Raw genomic sequence first — 20,578 nt, 5'->3', positions numbered from 1 at the left:
GTCATGGTCAGTGTTATGTTTAGGCATTTCTTGAATTCTGCAACTCAAACATTAGGAGCCTGATCCAAATAAACACAGGGAGCATATTGACAGTGCAGTTGTGGAATATTTTATATTATTTTATGGTAAAACAACACATTTCTGAGTAATAAAAAAGTTTGTTTAACTTGTCCTGAGATGGATTTATGTCATATAATGTTTGTGTTTATTTGTTTGTAGATTTGAGTTTAGTGTATCTATAGTGGAGCTCCACAGGAGAACTCTGGATGTAGCAGTGAAGAATGGAGGGAGCATCCTTTCCAAGCACAGAGGATTTTTGGGAAAAGTAACTCATTTATGCTTTTTGTTTCTGGCTGTTATTATACAGTAAATGTAAATACGCCATAGATGTATTTATTTTTGTTCAAAATTGCAGGTGCTGGTAGATTTAAGTGGGGACGATATATCAAAAGGATGGACACAGTGGTAAACTCCTTTTATCTTTGCCTTGTCTGATTTCTTTAGGTTATAAAGAGCCTATTTCAGCACATGAATGAATTGTTTTATTGTTTCTTGCAGGTATGAGTTGAGTGAAGATGGGTTATCATCTCAAGGCATAACAAGAACTGAAGACCCCCTCCACTCATAGTGAAACTACCTATCTGCTGTAATATGGTGGTCGTGTTAATTCTAAGGCCACATTATTTTATTATTTTGTTACAACCCATGCAAATGTGTTATATAATTTCCAGGAAAAGTAAGTTCTGCATGCTGTATGTTTTTTTAAATTTTCTAATATTATTTCATGAATGATCACAAAAAGTTGTAATGTAAATAATTCCTGTTTTTAGTGTTTTAGGTAAATATCACATTGCTAATATATAATGACAAGATTTTGCAGGGGTTTTCATGGCATTATACTGTATTTCCTAAAAGGAAATGATATTGAAATCTGTCTGAAATGTTACAGCATATTCCATCCAGTTTGGTAGAATGTGACAAATTGTTTTGTCATATGAGAAACCTCTTACCAAAGGAACAGACATAATCACACAAGTAGGTTTAGGTAGCAGAGATTTCTGTTCTGCAGTGTTATCTGATTGTTTGCCTCTTATTTTTCTTTGTGTGAATACAAACATGGCATGCACTCATGTAAGAAATCAAATGACTGCTCAGTTTGTTTTAGGAGAACTTTTGCAAAACTGGTTCTGAACATTTTCTCAGATACAGAAGACCTGGGAGCATTGTAGGGCTACGAACATGTGCTGTATGTTATGAACACTATAAAGGATACATGGATTATGGTATAATTTTTGTTCAACCCAAACTGAAAAATATTAACAGAACAGAACAACAGAATTGTTGCATTTTATGAGCAGGGCTGCCAGAATCTTGCTCAGATGAAGTTGTTTGTTGGAGCTTATAAATACAGTGCTTTTCTTGTTATTTATCCTGTGCCTTAAAAACTCACTAGGTAACATTTTGATTCCTAATGCTATTAATTTGAATTATATGATGCCTTGTGGCTTTTGAAGAATAAATGGCATTTCTTCTGAAAATAACCACACTTATTTTTAGCAGTTAACCCTTCGTGGCCAACAACAAAGAGTATGAATTATTTCCAGTAAGCATCCCACAATAACTCTGTTTTTAAGAAAGTTTCATTTTGGAATGCTTGTTGCAAGGGTTGTATTTAGTTTATTTATTTAAAATTATTGACAAAATGTGCAACTTGCCAAGATTTTGCATACACCTGTGTGAGTTGGTTGGGTGATGGTGCTGAAGTGCTATTGAGCAAACTGAATTTGCTTTTAAGTGAAGACACCACATTCAGAAAGAGGTAGCTAGGCTACATGCAGCAATTGGTTGCCATCAAGTGGAAGAAGAAACAAACTAGCTGGTACTGTCAAGAATTGACATCATGCAGCGTTCAGCCAAATGGGCAAACTCCTTCACACCAACCTGCCATTTGTAATATAGTCTGAGATATTAGTAATTTCTGACTGATGCAATAGGCTTTTTAGCACTTAGCAAAAAGAAACGAGGAAGTGTAACAGGCTACCAAATGTCTACAAAATCACCAACAAGGTAGACAAAATTCAAATGGCTTTACTCTAGCGTCACCACATTCAGTTACATTATTGGCAAAGCACTGTATTAAGATTATTAATATAATGCAAGTTATGGATGAACAAATAATAAATATGGAAAAATATATAAATATGACACCTATTTTCCTAGCAACTAATTTCCTTTAGAGACTAATTGATTAAGGAGATGTCCTACTGAAAACCACGTATGTAATTCTAATGTTACTGTAGAGACTGTGATAGAAACCATACACTGTATATAATTTTTTTGCTATTATATTTTATTTATTAGTACGGTATATATTTATGGCTCTGACAAAAACACCACATTTACTTGCATACAGTCGGCCCCCATATGCAGTGATTGGGCGTCATCCAGTGGCTGAAGACCCAAACTACAACTAAATGTCAATAAATGACGCACGTCGTCTGGACGTACAACGCCATGACGCACGGAAGCGACTTAAATTTTCGCGGTTTCACTGTGTGGGTGTTGTTTTGGATGGTAGATGTTGCTTCACAAAACGAAATAAAAAGGTATGAAATCGAAGGCGTTGTTATATAATTTATGCTTTCTTTATCTGAAGCTCTAAATGTGGCCAACTACAAATGTAAGAGTGGGATTAACACTCGCTAATAACGCTTTTAATGGACCCGCCTTATTGGTTTGAATCGTAACGTTACAGAAACATTAAAGTTAGCTAGCTAACTAATGTGCTTTTGAATTGCAGGTTTACGTGAAATCTCCCCCTGGCTTCGTATTGCTTGGGAAACCGAAAATATGTCCAAACGACAGGCTTTTTTAGAATCTGTTTGTAAAGAAAATGTGAAGGACTTCCTTCATTTTATCCAGCTACATGTAAGTAAACTCACTTATGGAAATATCAAATCATGATTGAGTCATTTCATACATGTAATCTTAGGTACATGGATGTTTATTGATTTGATGATGTTGAAATTTTGAGAAATGTTGCTGTTTAGTTAAGTAGTTATTTTTTTTTTAATTTTTTTATTTTTATAATTTGTTAAATGTATGTTTAAGATTATTCTAAATCAAATAAGTAGAAATCATCTGAATGTTATCAGATTCTGCATTAATTAGGTCAATATATTGTTTTGTTTTTATTTTTAGCATTTTCATTATAAAATGACAAAGAAACACTGTAATACAAAAAAAAAAAAAAATACCAATAGTGACCTGTGGCACATGTAAAATCAGAGTCTGGCGTTAGTATCAGACGCTGATTCTGATTTAATTTGTGAAGCAAGTCTTTGTTTCCATTTCAGCTGACTGTTTCTGCAAACACTCTATTTGCTCTGTTCTTTGTGTAGCTCAGTTTATCTTTTGATGACTGGTCATGAAAAGTGGAGCTGAAGCAGTCATCTAGTACTGGGAATAAAATGCAGATGAGTCTAAATGCAAGGTGGTTATGTAGCTGTCATGACTGATCTGTGCTGTCTGTCTCACATTCGTGGGATCTGCTGCTGTCTGTATTGTTGAGCAGGAGAACAAAGTGGAGCCCTTCGATGTGGAGGAAGTAGTGCAGGAGATGTCCAGAGACCAGAAACGGGCTCTATGGGGACAACTGGCTGTGCTCCTGAGAGACATTCTGCTGGAGTTGCCTCTTGATCGCTGGGAGGCGGGCGTGAAAGTGAAGTCAGCTGCAAACCCTGAGAGTTTACAAGTCAGTTTGTATACAGTTCTAGCATAAACTTTATGGCATTACTGCTACCTCAGCTTTCTTTTATTTGCATAAAAACACAGGGTGTGCAAAGCACTCTTGTAGTTTTTTTGTACTATCCCATTCCTTTCACATTTTGTGATTAATTGATAGCGCTGCTGTTTTTATTTTTTTCACAAACTCCTGAACCAAATAATGAATTTTGTGTACTCACGTAATGCCTGTGAATTCAGAACTTTGTTTAGTTAATTAGTCTGTGTGTAAACGTCCACTGTTGTCCCAAAACTACTGCACTAGGTGACATATTTCTTCCTCACAAGAATGGGTATGTCTCATGTCAAAAATGAGCACCAAGCGATGAGAATGGCCCCTACTTTTTTTTCGCATGCACGTCACCTCTGCCCCATCTACCCTACTCCACCAGCTCCTTGCATTACACACTAACAACACAGCCTTATACTTTAAAGTGTCACAGGCTTTGACATGTACTAGGCATGAACTACATACCGTGTAGTTTTGTGTGCATGACCTCAGTGTACATTTACTTGCATCTGCCATTTACTTTTCTTTCAGAAACATGTCATGGCTGTTGTTGACGGCGTAACACTAGTGGCTTCGCTGTCTCTAAAGGTCTTAGAAGATGTGGACACCTACAGTGCCCTTCTGGAAATTGCCCACATGCTTCATGGTTTGTGTTCCTTCTACGTTTTCCCGTTACAGTCTGCTGTGCTTCATTGAAAATGACAAATGCAATGCAGTTTGATCCATATAAAATTTATTTCTGTTTTATCTTTGCTTCTTTTCCTCAGATGTACTGATGTTTGATCAGGTCTCACAGGAGCCACTGCAGTGCCATATCCACATACTGTTCATTGACTGGTGGACAAAGGGGCTGAAGGAGAAAGAAAAGTTTGGTCGCACTGCTTTCCTTGTCTCTTTGCAGAAAAGCTTAACATTGAAGAAACCGGTCAGTATCTGACCTCATGTCAAATTGGTCAGTTTTTTTTTCTTCTTCTTCTTTTTATGCGACCACAAGGTTGTGTATTCATCATTATTCATCATTCAACATGATTTTGTGATGGAAGATGTTTTCCACGTTATTACAAACTGAGAAATTATGAAAGCCTTGTGGACACATGGGAATTAGAGACTCGGTGGCATGTATGTTTAACACTTTGCCATCTCATGATTGTTGTCAGGGTATTGAGATTCAAAGAGTCTGGAGTCTCCGTGATGTCCTTATGAGTCTGGACTACACATCAGAAGACAACAGGCAGATAATCGACTTGTTACTTAAATGCTTTCAACATCCTGTTTTCATTAGACATGATGAAGTAAGTAGAATTGATATTTAGATGCTGTTTTTTTTCCTCAGTGTTTTACCTGTTGTTTTTTTCTTTTGTTTGTTTGTTTGTTTGTTTGTTTGTTTTTTGTTTGAGCTGTCAGCCTGATGAATATGTATGTTGTCACAGGGAAAGCGATTCCTGGTTTATATATTCAGCTGGAATGTCAGCTTCATCAGGATTATTCAGGGCACTATCAAAGACCAGCTGGCGGTGTTCAGCAAGTATGAAGCCTGCTTTTACACAGTTTGACAGCAGTCAGTCCTTTCTTCATGTTATTTACTACTAAATTGTTGTGTTCAGGTCCACAACTACTCATATTACAGAGATCTACTTCAGAGCATGGAAGAAGGCCAGTGGGGACTTCGTGGAGAAGATTGAGAGCTCATGTATTCAAGATTTTATGCAGAATGCCATCTTTCTTCATAGAGCATCTCCTGTCCTTTCAAAAGTCCGACAGGTAAACTTATTACCTAGTCGTGGCTTCTCTTTGAAGGCTTGATTTATTTATTTTATTTTATTTTCATCATCATCAATGATATCCATTAGTCATTCTTCCAGAAGGATCTTTGGCTTATTCAAGTGTGTTTTAACAAGATCCAGCCATTTTAAAAATTCACAATTTTCAAGAATAAATGATATTTGGGGAAAAAAAATGCAAGAAACTAAACAAGGAAGGAATACCTGTGTGCTGTGAATCTGTGTATGGCATCATGAAACTGTCAGATCATCAAGGTTTTTTGGAGCACGCTGTTCCACCCAATGTTATCAAGCTGTCTCAGTCGACCGTCACGTGTTCTCCAGCAGGACATTGCATTCTGGAATGTTTCAAAAGAAATTAAATTGGCTGTTGTGAATATAATATCTAGGGTGTATATAATTTTGGCCGTGTTATTTTCATACATACATTCATTTTCTACCGCTTAATCCCTGAGCGGGGTCACGGGGTGGGGGGGGGCCGGAGCCAATCCCGGCCGGCAATCGGGCGAAGGCGGGGTACACCCTGGACAGGTCGCCAATCCATCGCAGGGCGCCGTGTTATTTCTGTTGATGATTTTAAAACAGTGAAGTTCTGAATGAAAACCTTTGTACTGTTCACAGTGAACTGAAGAACTGAGGAGGTCAGATACTTTAGTCATGTTCACTTTGTCTTAGAGATAATTGTCTTATTTCATTTTTTTAGCCAGGACTGTAGCTGGTTTATAAATTTCCCCATCTGCAGTCAAAGTGCATAGTACACTTTGTTTATTGGCTGATTTGTCTGATCTTCTTGCTCTCATGCAGATTTTGAGCTATTTCCACACAAAGAAGGACAGTCACACTGTGGACAAGATGCTCTGTAATCTCTACAGACCCATTCTCTGGACCGCTCTAAGTGTACGTCCACAGATTTCTACATAGAGGACTATATTCATTTTAGCATTTTATTCTAGTCAAATGTTTTTCCCTTTGATTTGTTCAGGTTCCTAACTTCGAGGTGCGTGCAAATGCCACTTGGCTTTTCACAGAGGCCTTCCCAGTCCACGACCCGGATCAGAGTAGCCAAAGCCTAGATGAGGAGGTTCAAGAGCAGCTGGACAAAGCAATGGTGAGAGAATCTTTCACACAGTCAAACCACATTTTGTTGAAAGTTTGAGAAACTAAATTCACCATCTGTCTGTCATTGTCAGGGCCTCCTTGAAGACCCCCATCCCACTGTGCGCTCCATAGCCATCCTGGGAGTCTGTAAGGTTTTGGCTAAGTGCTGGGAGCTTCTTCCTTCAGCAGTCATCACAGAGTTCTTGAAGAAGCTGGTGACGGAGCTTGCTTCTGATGCCAGCTCCTCTGATGTTCGTTGCTCTGTCTTCAAGGTGGAAATTGATGTTTTGTCTTTGTCTTGATGTGTGTTGTCCTGTCAAAAGTAAACAAAGAGAAGCTGCTAAAGTTCAATTACTGTTGTGAAATCCTTTCCCAAGATCTTATTCAGCATCTAAGATGAGGATCTTTTTTACAAACTGTCCATAAAGAGTCAGATGTTAAAAAAAAACAAAAACAAAAGGCACTCAGGAAATCTTGTCCAAGGTTTTGTGATGTCAAGTTAGGGTTGTCACTGCATAGACTTAGGATCACTGGTGTTATTGGCAGTAAACAAGGTGCACTGTGGTTTGTGCTTTGCTTTCCCTAGAGTCTAACTATCTTACTGGACAACACTCTCAGTCACCCACTATTGGAAAAACTCCTGCCCTTGTGCAAGTACAGCCTTCATGACAATTCTGAGAAAGTCCGTGCAGCTTTCCTTGACATGCTTATCAAGGTCAAAGAAGTTCGTGCTGCAAAGGTACAGTATGTCTAGGGTTTCTTCTTTTTTCAGTTCTGTGTAAATGGAAACATATTTCTTAAATGATGTAATTCAACCAGCTTGCTCTGAGAGACTGTTACAGTTTTTGATATGTCTCTTTGTCCTCATTTTTCCTCTTTGTGTACCTCTCTCTAGTTTTGGGATATCTGCAACATTGACCATCTCCTGGGCCGCCTGGCTCTTGATCCACAGTCTGTCTCTGGACGAATTGTCAGTCTGCTCTTCAAGTCCTTCTTCCCTGTGAATGAGTCAGAGAAAGAGTGGTGCAGCCGCTGCATCACCCTCATCAAGATGAATCCCATGGCTGCCAGGAAGTTCTATTCGCATGCCTCCAATCTCACAACCCCAACTAACATCTGTAAGTGTGTGCGTGCATGGGAGGAGTTTTGTAACCCTTAGTAGGTTCTCACCATGAGTGAAAATATTTACCGTGTGGCAATTTTTATCATGTAGCAATGTATTTTTGTAATCTCTTCCAGTAAAGCTGATGTTGGCCATTCGCCGTTTTCTGAACAGCTGCATCCAGATGAACAGAGACCAAGTCAGTGAGAACAGTGAGAACAGTGATGTCAACGACGATGATGACACAGTAAGGCACTTATGTTAACAGAGCTGAGTTTGAGTGCGGTTTATTTTAAAAATGTGTTGTTATTGTTGTTCCAAAAAAAAGCTAACAGTGTTAAAGTAGTGAACTTTGAGCAGTGCCCCCCCCCCCTCTTTTTTTTTTTTTTTTTTTTTTTTTTTTTTTTTTTTTTTTTGCTTGTCCTGTGTCTGTTGGCCCCCCCCCCCCCCCCCTTTTTTTTTTTTTTTTTTTTTTTTTTTTAAGGCCCAAGGTGACATCATCAAATAGTCTGTGTCAGACCAACAGTCCACAACCCAAAACATTTCTAAATTTCTTATTTGAGAAGCAGGAACCTGCAGAGTTTTAGCATCATTGTGGAGAAAAAAGGATTACTCCATTACAGAGTTTTGTTTTTTTTATGTTGCTTGATAAATTGACTAATTTCTTCCAATCTAATTTCATGTATTATCGTACAGATAAAAATTTGGGTTTTAATGTAATTTTGGTGGTGGGAGTTGTCAGTTTACTTGCACACTTTAAATGTCTGCTGTCTCTCAACTTTAATCGGATAGGATTTGAAAGTATGTGTGTACTTTGTGTCTGAGTTTTTGGAGATCCAATCTAGATTTTGATCTCATCAGGCTCAGCTAGTTCTGTTGGGGAAAGACACAGATGTCATGTCCAGTCTGCTGGAGGTCGTGGTCATCCTGTGGAGAAGTGTTAAGAAGTCCATGGAGCTAAATAACAATGCCGAGAGGTTCATTTTTGCTAAATTTGGAAATGTCATCGACAAGTATTTCCAGGCCTTTCAGGTACATCATGTGTAGCATGTTGTACTGTTACTGTCGATTATTGTTCCATGAACAAGTATTACTGTAAAATGATCTTGATCTGTTATTCAGGATGAGCGATGTATTGTTTGTCTCATACAAATGGCCTCACTTTTGCCTGCAGATCAAGCTACAGGATTCAGGTGAGCATTAAACCATCTCATATTGTGTGTGTCCATCGCAGTTGATAGCCAATTTAACCAGTCTCCCTCGTCTGCTTTCTGGTTCCCAGCTCTACCGTTCTGCCTAGGCTGAAGAGCATGGACCCAGGAGCTATGCCAAAACAGTACGGCCAGCTGTTAGACTGCATGTGTAGCTGGGGCTGGGCTGCTGACTTGGTCAGTCTCATCACTGACTGGCTATCTGAAGCTCTGCCCTTGAAAGAGGTCAGTACAACACCAGAGAGCTTTGAATTGAACAGAAAGGCTAAACACCTATGATATGCTTGATTCATCTGTTGGATTTCTCAGATTTTCATGAAAAGAAAAAGAGGTTTAATACAAACATGTTGTCAAAGTCATCTTCCTTTCAACTTCAGAAGAACGTGACTCCCAAGCGACAGAAGCGTTTCCAGAAGACGGTCGACGCCAAACCAGACCTGGCACTGACTTATCTGGACTACCTGCTCAGCCACACATCAGTGCGAGAGAAGATCCTCGCTCTTAGTGAGAGATCACTGAAGCAGCTCCATGCAGTTCTAGGACGCTGGAAGGTATGTGAAATATTTTTCATTTATTACTCGAATAAAATGATTGATATTGATGATTTGTGGGGTTTTTGTTTGTTTGGACAGTTCAATATGAGTTCTTAAAACCCTGAGGTCAGTCTTTGCATTTGTGCCCCCTGTCCGACCCAGATGTCACTGTCCTTTGTGAGGTTTCCCTGTAGACATCGCCCAGCCCTATTTTGCTACATTGGTATTTATCTGGTCTGAATGAATCAAATTGAACTGGGAGATCAGTCCTAATCACTTTGTCTTAACAAATTATGCATAGAGAGATTTGATATTTTAGAAACAGTCTCTTTATGAGATGTATGTTTTCTGACACAGTGTGATATTTGTGTCAACAGTCGGTGCTGTACACTCATCTCACCTCCAACACAGAGGATCCTAACAGCCCCAGCGCAGAGACGGCACTGAGAGCCTTTGCGCATTTCGGCCAACTTGCTGCACATCTGCAACATAAAGTAAGTTCCTCATTTTTTATATATTAAGTTTTTCCTTTATCTTTTCTTCTGGCTTTAGTTTTTGGATTAGCTACCAGGGCAGGCCTAGTGTTTTCCAGTGGCTTTATATTTATTTGGTCCATGTTGCTCACATTTATGAGCTGCTTAGTCAGAGTCACAGTCTTTGTCGTCGAGCAGATCCACTGGAACAGTTTGAGGCTGAGTACTTGCTAATGCATATTTTTAACCTGAATGATCCAGACTTCCCAGGTGGTTCATTTAATCCTTTTTGGTGTATATTGTTTTGTGTTTAAATATAAATGATCCTGCTTTAAATAGGGATCTACCACTGTGATGGATCCACATCAAATATAAATTCTTTGTTAAGGTCATTTTGTCAGTGTTTCTGTTGAGTCTGTGTTTTAGTGCCTCAGCACTCAGGAGGTACAGCAGATTGTACTGTAATCACAGGGTTGGCAGTTTGATCCCCAGCTCCTCTGATCTACATGTTAAGCAAGAGAATGAACCCCCAGTTGCTCCCAGTGAGAAACTTGGGGTTCTCCCCTGACCGACAGCCAGTGGCGAGCGTTGTATTAAAAAAAAAAAAAAAAAAAAAAGACAAAATTCAACCATTTGCTTTTTTCCTAGTTCTCAGCAGCTCGTGACTACCTGCTATCGTTGGAGCATATGTCAACTTGGGTAGCTGACGTGGTGTTGCCCTGCCTGTGCGATGCTGGGGCGGATTCAGAGAAGTCGCAGCGATTGGCCACACAGATAACTGAGGTGAGCTCCACTGTTATTTTTTTAAGCATATAGCTTTGAAAAGTCAGTGTACCCATTGTAACCTCCAGATTTCAGCAGAAGACTCGGGGAAAACTTCCACTAAGAGTTGACTGAGCTCAAACCAATACGTTTTTGTTGTAGTCCAAGTGTCTGCTGAGCCTTTTCAGACTTTAATTTGTGGGGGGGCTTTACCATATTTTTAAAATGTATTCATATTTTTTAATGGGCTTCTTGGGTGATTGATCAAAGATTTGGATTAGATTATCAATTGGTGGGATTTTATTTTAAAATGCCGTGGCAGCAAAGTTTTTGCTGTGAGTGGTCACCACGGAGGAATGTTACCAGTGGAAACACTGGTGTTGCTATTGTTCTCAGCCTGTCTCCACATGGCTGCTGAGATCGGATACTGAAAATACCCCTTTCATGTAGCTGTGAGGGATCATAAAGAGCTTCTGCTGTCCATCAGCTACCAGTAGAACTGAACTTTATACTGAAATATAGTTCCCCAAGACTGGGCTTTGTCTGTATTTGTTGCTGATTTTTTAAAAAGTGGCTTTTTAAAAAAAAAATTATTTTTTTTATGAAACATTTTCTTCTTTGTGATGTCTTCTACCAGAGCTTTTTGACTGTGTGCCGAGATGTTTTGCTTGTGGGTTTGGGTGACAAAATATTCAAGGTTGAAATCCTGCACTTGTGCTCAGGCATCCTCCTCTCAGGTGAGTGTTTCAAATATCTGTTTAAGTGAGCCACAAAACTAGGTGTGTGATATGCTGCATTTTTAGAGAGAATATCCTTTGAAATGACAAAAACGATCCTGATTTTTAACAGAAGCTAGTGTTAATTTCCCTCAAAACACTTGACGTGAATTACCAGAGTGTTTGTTTCCTATGTGTTTTCAGAGACGGGCTACCTGCATATTCATGCAGTGCTGCCAGTATTGAAAGAGGTGGCAGACAGCTGTGTACCCGAGGATAGCCACGAGGCTCTGGAGAATCAGGAGATTACAACCACTACCATTATGGAAATGGTGGTCGGCCTTTTTGACAACATTGTACAAAAGTTATGTCGCTACCTTAGGAAGGAACCAGAGGAAGGAAAACAGGTGCACTGAGATTTTTTTATTATATTTATGGCTGTTTTTAAGAAGTTGCCAATGCAATAGGACTGTGTTTGGTTTGTTTTTAAAAGTGCATTCCCTATAAAAGTCTATTATTCACAGGCCATTCATCTTTCCACAAGTGTTTAGTGGCACTCAGCTTTCTGTCACTGTACAACCTGCTCTTAAAAGTGATGTCGGGTCTTTCTGCCCCATCTGTAGCTGTGTCAGTCAGTTGTTCCTGGTCTGACAGACTTCGTCAAAGTGGCTGCGACCTGGGACAGAGATGCTCTCTGTGGCGTTTTCAGTACTGTTTTTGCTGTCTTCATCGCAGAAGTGGCACGTTTGCTCCAGAAGGTACGCGGTGACCGAGCATGGTAGCAATTCATAGATGGCATCTGTCTTTTACCAGTATCTCACGTCATGATTTTGACTCAATTATTGTACTCATTAGTGATTTACAAAGAGAATAATGAATACTTCCCTGACTGTATTTAGATTGAAATATTGGTGTTTCTTATCAGCTGCTGTTTTGTTTTTTATTTTAAAGATCACCAATCCTGATGAGTTGGTCACCCCACAGTCTGTGAAGGATATGCCTCCTCTGTCCAGCATCATGTTGTCTGTCATTCTCCCATCACCTTCTGTTAGCAGGTGCATATCATTTCCTTTCCTTTTTTTCTGATCAAGACCTAAACAGTAAACATTCAAGAGTGAGTGTGATTTGTTGGTGTGTTTTTCCATCAGGGCGTTTTTGACAGCGGTCAGCTCAACTCTGACTTCTGCAGATATCAGTGATGTGAAAGAACTAACTGCCACCACGCACGTCTTGGCTGTCATCAGAGACTGTGAGTTCTCACCATGAGAAAATGAGTCTTAGCAGGTTGCTTCTCCAGTAGTACTGTGGTGTATAAGAATATATACAGTGAGGAACAGAAGTATTTGAACACCCTGTGATTTTGCAAGTTCTCCCACTTAGAAATCATGGAGGGGTCTGAAATTCACATTGTGCATTCCCACTCTGAGAGACAAAATAAAAAAAAAAAAACATTTCAGGAAATCACATTGTATGATTTTTAAAGAATTTGTCTTGCACTGCTGAACATAAGTATTTGAACACCTGAGAAACAGCAAGAATTCTGGCTCTCAAAGGCCTGTTACTGTGCCTTGAAAAAGTCCACCTCTACTCCACTCATTAATCTAAATTAGTAGCACCTGTCTGAGCTCTTTAAAGACACCTGTCCACCCCACCAGTAGGTAACATGTGAAGCGCACTCCCTACACCTACCAGCGGGTGTCTCTCTAACACAATATTCACAGGCTGCAGTGCTGTTCAATTATGTGTGGGTGGGAATATGGGAGATGGAGATATAAAAAAATGAAAGACTTTATTGCTTTGGGGGACACACATGCATATATGGCATACATATGTATATGCGAACTCATGCACAAGCAAAGACACTCAAAGGATGGGGGCAGCAAGAGAAGCAGCTGGGGATCCAATAAATTAGAGATGATTGAAGATTACAGTTTAATATAACAAATCTGTGGGACCTTCAGCTCAGTTCACTCAAATTAAGTCATCACATGTCCAGGCCTGTCTGAAGTTTGCCAAAGACCATCTGGATGATCCAGAGGAGGCATGGGAGAAAGTCATGTGGCCAGATGAAACCAAAGTAGACCTTTTTGGTCTAAACTTCACTCGTCGTGTTTGGAGGAAAAAGAAGGATGAGTTGCATCCCAAGAACACCATCCCTACTGTGAAGCATGGGGGTGGTAACATCATGCTTTGGGGGTGCTTTTCTGTGGAGGGGACAGGACGTCTGCACTGTATTAAGGAGAGGATGAATGGGGCCATTTATTGTGAGATTTTGAGCAACAACCTCCTTCCGTCAGTCAGAGCATTGAAGATGGGTCGTGGCTGGGTCTTCCAACATGACAACGCCCCGAAGCACACAGCTAGGATAACCAAGGAGTGGCTCCGTAAGAAGCATATCAAGGTTCTGGAGTGGCCTAGCCAGTCTCCAGACCTCAATCCAATAGAACATCTTTGGAGGGAGCTTAAACTCCGCGTTGCTCAGCGACAGCCCCGAAACCTGACAGATCTAGAGGAGATCTGTGTGGAGGAGTGGGCCAAAATCCCTGTTGCAGTGTGTGCAAACCTGGTCAAGAACTACAGGAAACGTTTGACCTCTGTAATTGCAAACAAAGGTTTCTGTACCAAATATTAACACTGATTTTCTCAGGTGTTCAAATACTTATGTTCAGCAGTGCAAGACAAATAAATTCTTTAAAAATCATACAATGTGATTTCCTGAAATTTTTATTTTAATTCTGTCTCTGAGTGGGAATGGACCTACAATGTGAATTTCAGACCCCTCCATGATTTCTAAGTGGGAGAACTTGCAAAATCGCAGGGTGTTCAAATACTTCTGTTCCTCACTGTAAGTGCCTAAAACCTGTCCACAGTGCTTTTAAGGAGACTCCCAGTTAAAGGAACATAGTGCAGGACATGATCCCCAGCTGACACCAGTCGCTGAAAATGTCCTGGAAAATAATTTCTTTAAAACAGTGGGAACCTGAAGGCACATGACAAACTTAAATATTTGTATAAGATGTTTTTCTTTCTGTTGATGAAAGATGCATTGCAGTTGCTTACACATTACACTTTGTTCTGTAGCAGCTAAATCTAAAGGAGGCTTGAAGAGCGCTGCCACATCTCTCCTGCTGCAGCTTCACAAACATGCAGTCACATCAGCAGACAGCAGAGACATTCACAGGCACGTGCTGGAAAATCAGATGTTTTTCTTTGGATAATATGTTGATCAATCACTTTGGTAATGACTAAGCTTCTTATCCTTCTCCCCAACAGGGTTATGTATGAATCATCTGTGAAGACTGTTAAAGAAATACTGGATTTATTTCCTTAGAAGTGACCAGTGTGATATTGTAAAGCTGGGGGCAGACATTTTCAGATAAAAAAAATGACCCAGTACATTTTTGGAAATTTGAGTACATTTTGATAAAAAAAAAAACTAAAAAAAAAACTGCATGAATCAGATGTTTATTTCTTTCTCAGAAGGTCTTGTCTGCAGTGTGTAACAGCCCAGTACAAACATGCAATAAATCATCCTCTCACTTCTCTTCAGTCTTAAAGGGGAATGGCACCATGTTAAGAATTCACATCTTGTTTTTGCTTTAGTCAGTACTGAGGGTTGTGCTCCCTGGAGACAAATTCCAAGATGTTGTCTGCTTTCTGGTTTCTGGAAGTAGTAATGCAGGTTCACATTTCACTGAGGTCACTGACTAGACATTAAATAATCTCATTTCAATGTGTTATTCGGCTGTCATTACATTTAGTCGGTCATGTGTAGAGGAACTAAGTACATTTACTCAAGTACTGTAAAGCTGCTGTAATTGTTCTGCTGATACAGTGAGAATGTATAACTATACCTGCATTTTAGTCACAGCAGTTACCTGATTCAAAACTAAATGACTCTGGTAACCAGACTATTAGTGCTAAAGTGTCACCAGCTATTCTAGCTACATAACAAACTGGTCATGTGGCATAGGTTAAAAAAAAATCAGCAGTTTAAACAGAATATGAGAACTCCTAGTTTTATTGACATGTTATTCTGTAGCCTATGTACTGCTTATGTTCCTCAGATTGTATTTAGAACCTTATATTTATTTTTGTCTGCTTAATGAATCAGTTTGTGTCTTTATTTTGTGTCTCATTTTGTTGTTGGCTTCATGGCCTCAGGGCTCCATCCATCCATCCAAGGCGCTGTTGCGCGCTGTGCGCACCATCCCTCCTCATGTGTTTGACGTCAGTAACTTAGGAGGGGCTCCTCGGTGAAGCTGGTTGCTGTTTGTGGTGCTGAAACGACGCCTGGCTTGCGTTGCCATTTACGAGGTTTTGGCTTCTGTGTTTTTACCGTTAAACATGCCGTTTTAGTCCGAGTGTCGTCTGAGCAGCTCACACCTGAGTTGACGTTAAACATGCTGTTTCAGCGGAGGTCTGTGATGGATTAGTAGTAGTACGGTGTAAGACGGACACGGAATGGATTTACTGTGGTGTCCCATCGTCGCTGCCTTGGCTGCCAGCCTCTGCTGCACACCTGCCGTCGCTGACCACAAATTTGGTAAGAGCATGTTTCAGCTCAACAGCTTCTACCTTTTTCGGTGCTTTAAATCCGCCCGACCCCGGTTTGTTTGTCAAACGTTTGCTCTGTTTGCAAAAGTTCAGAAAATGTCCCTGTTGAGTGGGACATTGTGTTCGTAAGCGCACATCACCTTCGTGTAATTGCTAAAACTTGCCCCCTGCGCTCCGGTGCTGCAGCCTGGACGAGAAGACCATCAGGAAAAGTTACATAATTTTTCAGGCCCAATGACATAAATGTTTGCTGTGAGACGTAGGTTAGTGATTACAAAGCGAACAGTATTATTTATCTTAGCTGCTGTTTTCCTAAAAATGCACAGCTAACTGCAGAAACGTCAACTTCTGCATCCAATGATTCACGCAAATGTAAAAACTCACTTCCGTTTGCTGTTGTCTATTTCCATAAAAACGACTCATCCCATACCCCCCAAGAGCCATGCTTTTTTTTTTTAAAGTCCAATTAAATATTTAATAATATCCCATACCCCCTCCTCAGCAAAAGGCCAACTTTAATACAGGCCTAAGCTTGTATTCCCCATTTGCCTCAGACACCACACTGAACAAACTGTGGCGTATGTACAACCTATGACAGAGAAGCTATTGTGATAATTGTCCTTTTAACTGGTTGCAGGTGTGATTTCTATATTGCCAGCACCTGTTGATTGCTACAGGTGAGTTTCGTTACAAACTAAAGGAGCATCACATGCTTGAAATGTGAGTTGAAAGGACTTCCTCAGTTACATCTTCCAATTTTGCCTCTAATCACACCTACTGATCCAGGATCAGAAGACATGACAATATAATACTTTTATCATAAGAAGGAGGTGAATATTGGTCTCAGACTGGCACTCCAGCTCTGTGATGATTCATACAGGCAGTGAGATGCATCTTCCTTTTTTATTTTTAGAGCAACAGAATGTCTGTCTTTTTTTATAGGCCTCTGCCACGCACATACACACACACACACACACACACACACACAGCATCCAGCTCACAGTTTTCTTATTTTTTTCATATTTTGCTCTTGCAATGTAGGTTGCAAACATAATCTAGAAAGCCCAGATCTTGCCATTTTCTTCATGGAGGTTTTTTCTCCCTACACCCTGGCTGATCTATTCTTAGAATATTTGTGAATGAGTCAGTTCTTATTCCCCAGTTGCACTTCTCTCATTGAATTCTCTCTGTGCATCTATGGAAAAGGTCTCTGTCGTCACTGTGGATAGCAGTTAGATGTGATTATTGTTTTTAATGGGTCCCACTGCAGATTGCACTGTGTCACTGGAAGCTGTTGGAACAAGGTGTGCTCCAGTGATGTAGCTGCCCATATACACTGACTGGCCACTTTAATAGGCACCGCCTGTGCAATTGTATGCAACCTTAACATCTGTGATTATGAAGTTCAAAATGTTCCGGTTGAGTTGTGTGTTTATTATTGAGGTCATAGTAAAAGGTGGTGTTGTACTGTTCTACATTATATTCAGAGGTGTCTTTATACTTTTGTCCTCCCCAGCTACATACATGAGAGGGTCAGAATATTCGGAGCACCTGAATATGTCATCCAGTACAACACCACATTTAACTATGGCCTCGATAATAGACGTTTAATTGAATGTAAACATTTCTGACAATTTCACCAAAAACTGAAACATAGTGACCTTCATAAACACAGATGTTAAAGGGGAAATGTTGCATTGAATTGCATACAATTGTACAGGTGTGCTTAATAGAGTGGGCAGTGTGTGTACATATAACAAACACAGTGTGGGTGGATGCGTTTGTGTGGGAAAGGCAGAGATCGCGTGCTGTGTGTGGGTATGTACACTACCAGGTAAAAATGTGGACACACTTCCTCATTGAATTGAGCACATGAAATCCACATGCGAAATTTGTCCACAGCTGCAATCTCTAGTTATGAAAGTGATGCATTAAGTGCTGTACATTTAAAACTGGTGTGAATTTGGCCCTTTGTGAAAAATTAAATCTAAATCCTGTAGATAGCTTTCCAGTCTACAAACAATCAGGGTTACATGCATGACAGGTTCTGACCAAAATGAATGAGAATTTATGAGAACGTCAACGTGAACAGTTGTTTTTGTTGTTAAAATAGTAGAAAACATTCAGTAGGCATTTAGCCCCCAGTGCTGAATTAGCTACAGGGATCTGGTCAAAGCTCTGGGTTTTATGAAGGATGCGAATGGTTTTACAGCAAAACTTAAGAAATCAGGTCCTGTTTTAGGGTCAGACAGCTCTCTGTTAAGGGTGTTCAATAAATATGCCTAGAGGAAGAGGCTGATGGTTTTGTCTGAACAATGTATAAAATTGTTCTGCTTATAATTTTCCAAAGACGAAAGATAAACTGGCATACTGAGTGTCTTATGTGCTGGATCAATAATACTGATTAAGTGCTGTATCAACACTAGTTTGCCAGGAGTGAAGCTCTTGCTGTTTGCACTGCTGTCATCTCAAACATGAGCTTCTGCATTAATGTATCACATCTGGCATACATCCAGTGTCTGGTGAGAAATTTTCATACATGATATGAATACTCACAGAGCACAAACTATCACCAAGGCAGCTCACTATCCCCATATGCCATTCCACCAAAAAGCACTATTCCCATGATAACTTGACCCTCATAATGATTCCTTGGCCATGAAAACCTACCTAGCATTTGAAATCACATTGATATTGTTAGTTTGAAAGCTATTCAAGAAAAATGATATTTTACTAATGGTGATTTTCTCCAGGATCTAACTCAGCAACTGTTGTGGGTCAGCAGAATTTCAGCTCCAGTTTGGTGTTTGTTGTGAGTCTGTAGTATTATTTGAATCTCACATTAGTGAGTTTGTAAATTTGAACATTCTGGATCGCCACATCCAGAATATTACTTGGATCGAGATCTTATGTAGGTGTTTCCTTAGGTTTAGGTTCCACCATTAGTGGACAACACAAAGAGCAGTAAAACACCAAGACATCGTTGTCTGTTTCTCAAAATGAAATTCAGACACCATACTTTAAGAGTGCAGGAAGGTTAATGCTCTGTTGCTTCTTCACGTGAGAATCAGAAAAATTTGAATAATGAATTCATTAAGCCCTACCAATGGAGAATTTACATAAATTGATTGTTAGGTATTAACACTCTAGTCATTGCTCTGTGGCTTGCTGTTAAAATTCAGTTCAGCACCTCTGTTCTGTTTGCAGACATTTGGCTGTGTCCTGAATCCCAATAACAAGCACCGAAAATCCCATAGTTTGGGAGCCAAGTGTTAGCATGATTTTAATATTGCATTCTATTGGGAACATGGAGATTAGACGGTGTACAGACACTACTCAAAACTGATAAAGGATGGAAATGAACAAAAGGTCAGGCCTTACTGATTACCTTGACTGTTTTAATCACTGAATCCTTGTGTTGAATTTGCAATAAATTTTAAATGTCTCAGCTCTTCTAACCTTGTTTTATACAAGCAAGTCTATTTTATGCCCAGATTAAGGAGCGTTAAAACTGTATTGATGGCTTGAGACAATGCAATAGGGTCTGTTATCTCCGATACATGTCGGTATTGTTCTCTGAGGCTGTGCTGCTGGGTCTTTTCATTATTGCTGGCTGTCCTCAGCTATCGCTTAATGTACCCAGACAAGTTAGATTTGATTCATAGGCTGCTGAGCTCTATCTGTGTTGCTACAGGCCTTTGTCATCACATAGATACAAGGAGTGGTGATATCAAATATCTTATTGTGGTAATAAATCATCTGGGAGGATTGAGTTGTGTGATGGTCTGAGGATAGATCATTTACAACTGTGTGGATTATGAACATATATCTAGATAAGGACAGACATCTTGTAGCACAAGAAGTGGCTTGTTTCGTTTCTATATGTTGTGGTGTTTGTGTTGCCCATTATTTTCCGAGCTGCTAGGACAGCAGGTCAGTTACTTCTATCTGTTCATATTGGGAGCAAGCTTGTTTTACAGGGCATTGAGAAACATTTTTAACAAATGAAAGCAAGTGCAAACTAAGAACTGGCAATGAGTCGATCACTCCTTGGTGGCTGGTCATAAATCCTGCCTACCCCATGTTAGTGGATGGAACATGAGCCAAACTAAAAACTCAAGTACAAATAAATTTTCCCAAAGGTCACATCTGTGGTTTTAGTAAATATTATCACAATGATATGTGTACAAGTGGTCATTTTTTTGGTAAGTTTGTTTTTAATAAGTTAATCATTGATATAAAAACATCTTTGATTGGTAGCCTAATGCTGTCACTCCACTTCTGGTTGCTATTGTGCAGAATCTGGTTGCAAAAAAGCAAAATGGCAGCTGCTGTATTCTGAGTCATCTTGACTGAACTGGGAAAGGGTCGGCTTGAAGCAGCTGGCACTGGCCTCCTGTTCAGACTTTGACACTTTGGATGTAGAGCCTTCACTCCATCCATCCATCCATCCATCCATTTTCCTCCGCTTATCCGGGACCGGGTCGCGGGGGCAGCAGTCTAAGCAAAGATGCCCAGACTTCCCTCTCTCCAGACACTTCCTCCAGCTCCT

At 39.9% G+C, this 20,578-nt stretch overlaps 3 protein-coding genes across 10 annotated transcripts in view; all 3 read left to right on the top strand.

The window, feature by feature from the left end:
- The window catches only part of esyt2b (extended synaptotagmin-like protein 2b), a 26,632-nt gene extending 24,224 nt beyond the window's left edge, over positions 1 to 2,408 (top strand). For 5 of the 6 annotated variants that reach the window (XM_020602296.1, XM_020602297.1, XM_020602292.1 and 2 more), the window contains 3 exons: positions 220 to 325; positions 416 to 465; positions 559 to 2,408. In XM_020602296.1, coding sequence (XP_020457952.1) covers positions 220 to 325; positions 416 to 465; positions 559 to 628 — 226 coding nt within the window. In that variant the 3' untranslated portion in view covers positions 629 to 2,408. Of the gene's footprint in view, positions 1 to 219; positions 326 to 415; positions 470 to 558 lie in introns of those variants that run through there. The other variant, XM_020602294.1, reaches the window with a different exon arrangement.
- Positions 2,409 to 2,511: 103 nt separating this feature from the next.
- On the top strand, positions 2,512 to 14,905 carry ncapg2 (non-SMC condensin II complex, subunit G2). 3 transcript variants are annotated; one of them, XM_020602288.1, is made up of 27 exons: positions 2,512 to 2,606; positions 2,801 to 2,928; positions 3,575 to 3,754; positions 4,325 to 4,439; positions 4,561 to 4,718; positions 4,951 to 5,085; positions 5,224 to 5,318; positions 5,398 to 5,554; positions 6,379 to 6,471; positions 6,557 to 6,682; positions 6,765 to 6,944; positions 7,259 to 7,411; positions 7,568 to 7,790; positions 7,912 to 8,021; positions 8,636 to 8,806; positions 8,897 to 8,967; positions 9,057 to 9,210; positions 9,366 to 9,536; positions 9,896 to 10,012; positions 10,640 to 10,774; positions 11,391 to 11,490; positions 11,674 to 11,876; positions 12,093 to 12,227; positions 12,421 to 12,524; positions 12,618 to 12,718; positions 14,551 to 14,650; positions 14,743 to 14,905. In XM_020602288.1, the coding sequence occupies exons 2-27, from the start codon at positions 2,851 to 2,853 to the stop codon at positions 14,798 to 14,800; spliced, it is 3,423 nt and encodes a 1,140-aa protein (XP_020457944.1). In that variant the 5' UTR covers positions 2,512 to 2,606; positions 2,801 to 2,850; the 3' UTR covers positions 14,801 to 14,905. The 3 variants fall into 3 exon arrangements, with proteins under 3 accessions (XP_020457944.1, XP_020457943.1, XP_020457942.1); XM_020602287.1 differs by having other exon boundaries at positions 2,513 to 2,606; positions 9,363 to 9,536; positions 14,554 to 14,650; XM_020602286.1 differs by having other exon boundaries at positions 2,513 to 2,606; positions 9,363 to 9,536.
- A 95-nt stretch (positions 14,906 to 15,000) lies between these two features.
- Positions 15,001 to 20,578, top strand: part of LOC109961468 (receptor-type tyrosine-protein phosphatase N2-like) — a 66,637-nt gene continuing 61,059 nt past the window's right edge. The window contains exon 1 of the mRNA XM_020602298.1: positions 15,001 to 16,015. Coding sequence (XP_020457954.1) covers positions 15,934 to 16,015 — 82 coding nt within the window. The 5' untranslated portion in view covers positions 15,001 to 15,933. The remainder of the gene's footprint in view (positions 16,016 to 20,578) is intronic.

The sequence above is a fragment of the Monopterus albus genome, unplaced genomic scaffold (genome assembly GCF_001952655.1).
Source record: "Monopterus albus unplaced genomic scaffold, M_albus_1.0 scaffold55.1, whole genome shotgun sequence".
NCBI lineage: Eukaryota > Metazoa > Chordata > Actinopteri > Synbranchiformes > Synbranchidae > Monopterus > Monopterus albus.
Note: the sequence above shows the minus strand (reverse complement) of the source record. Positions and strands in the feature narration are given on the sequence as shown.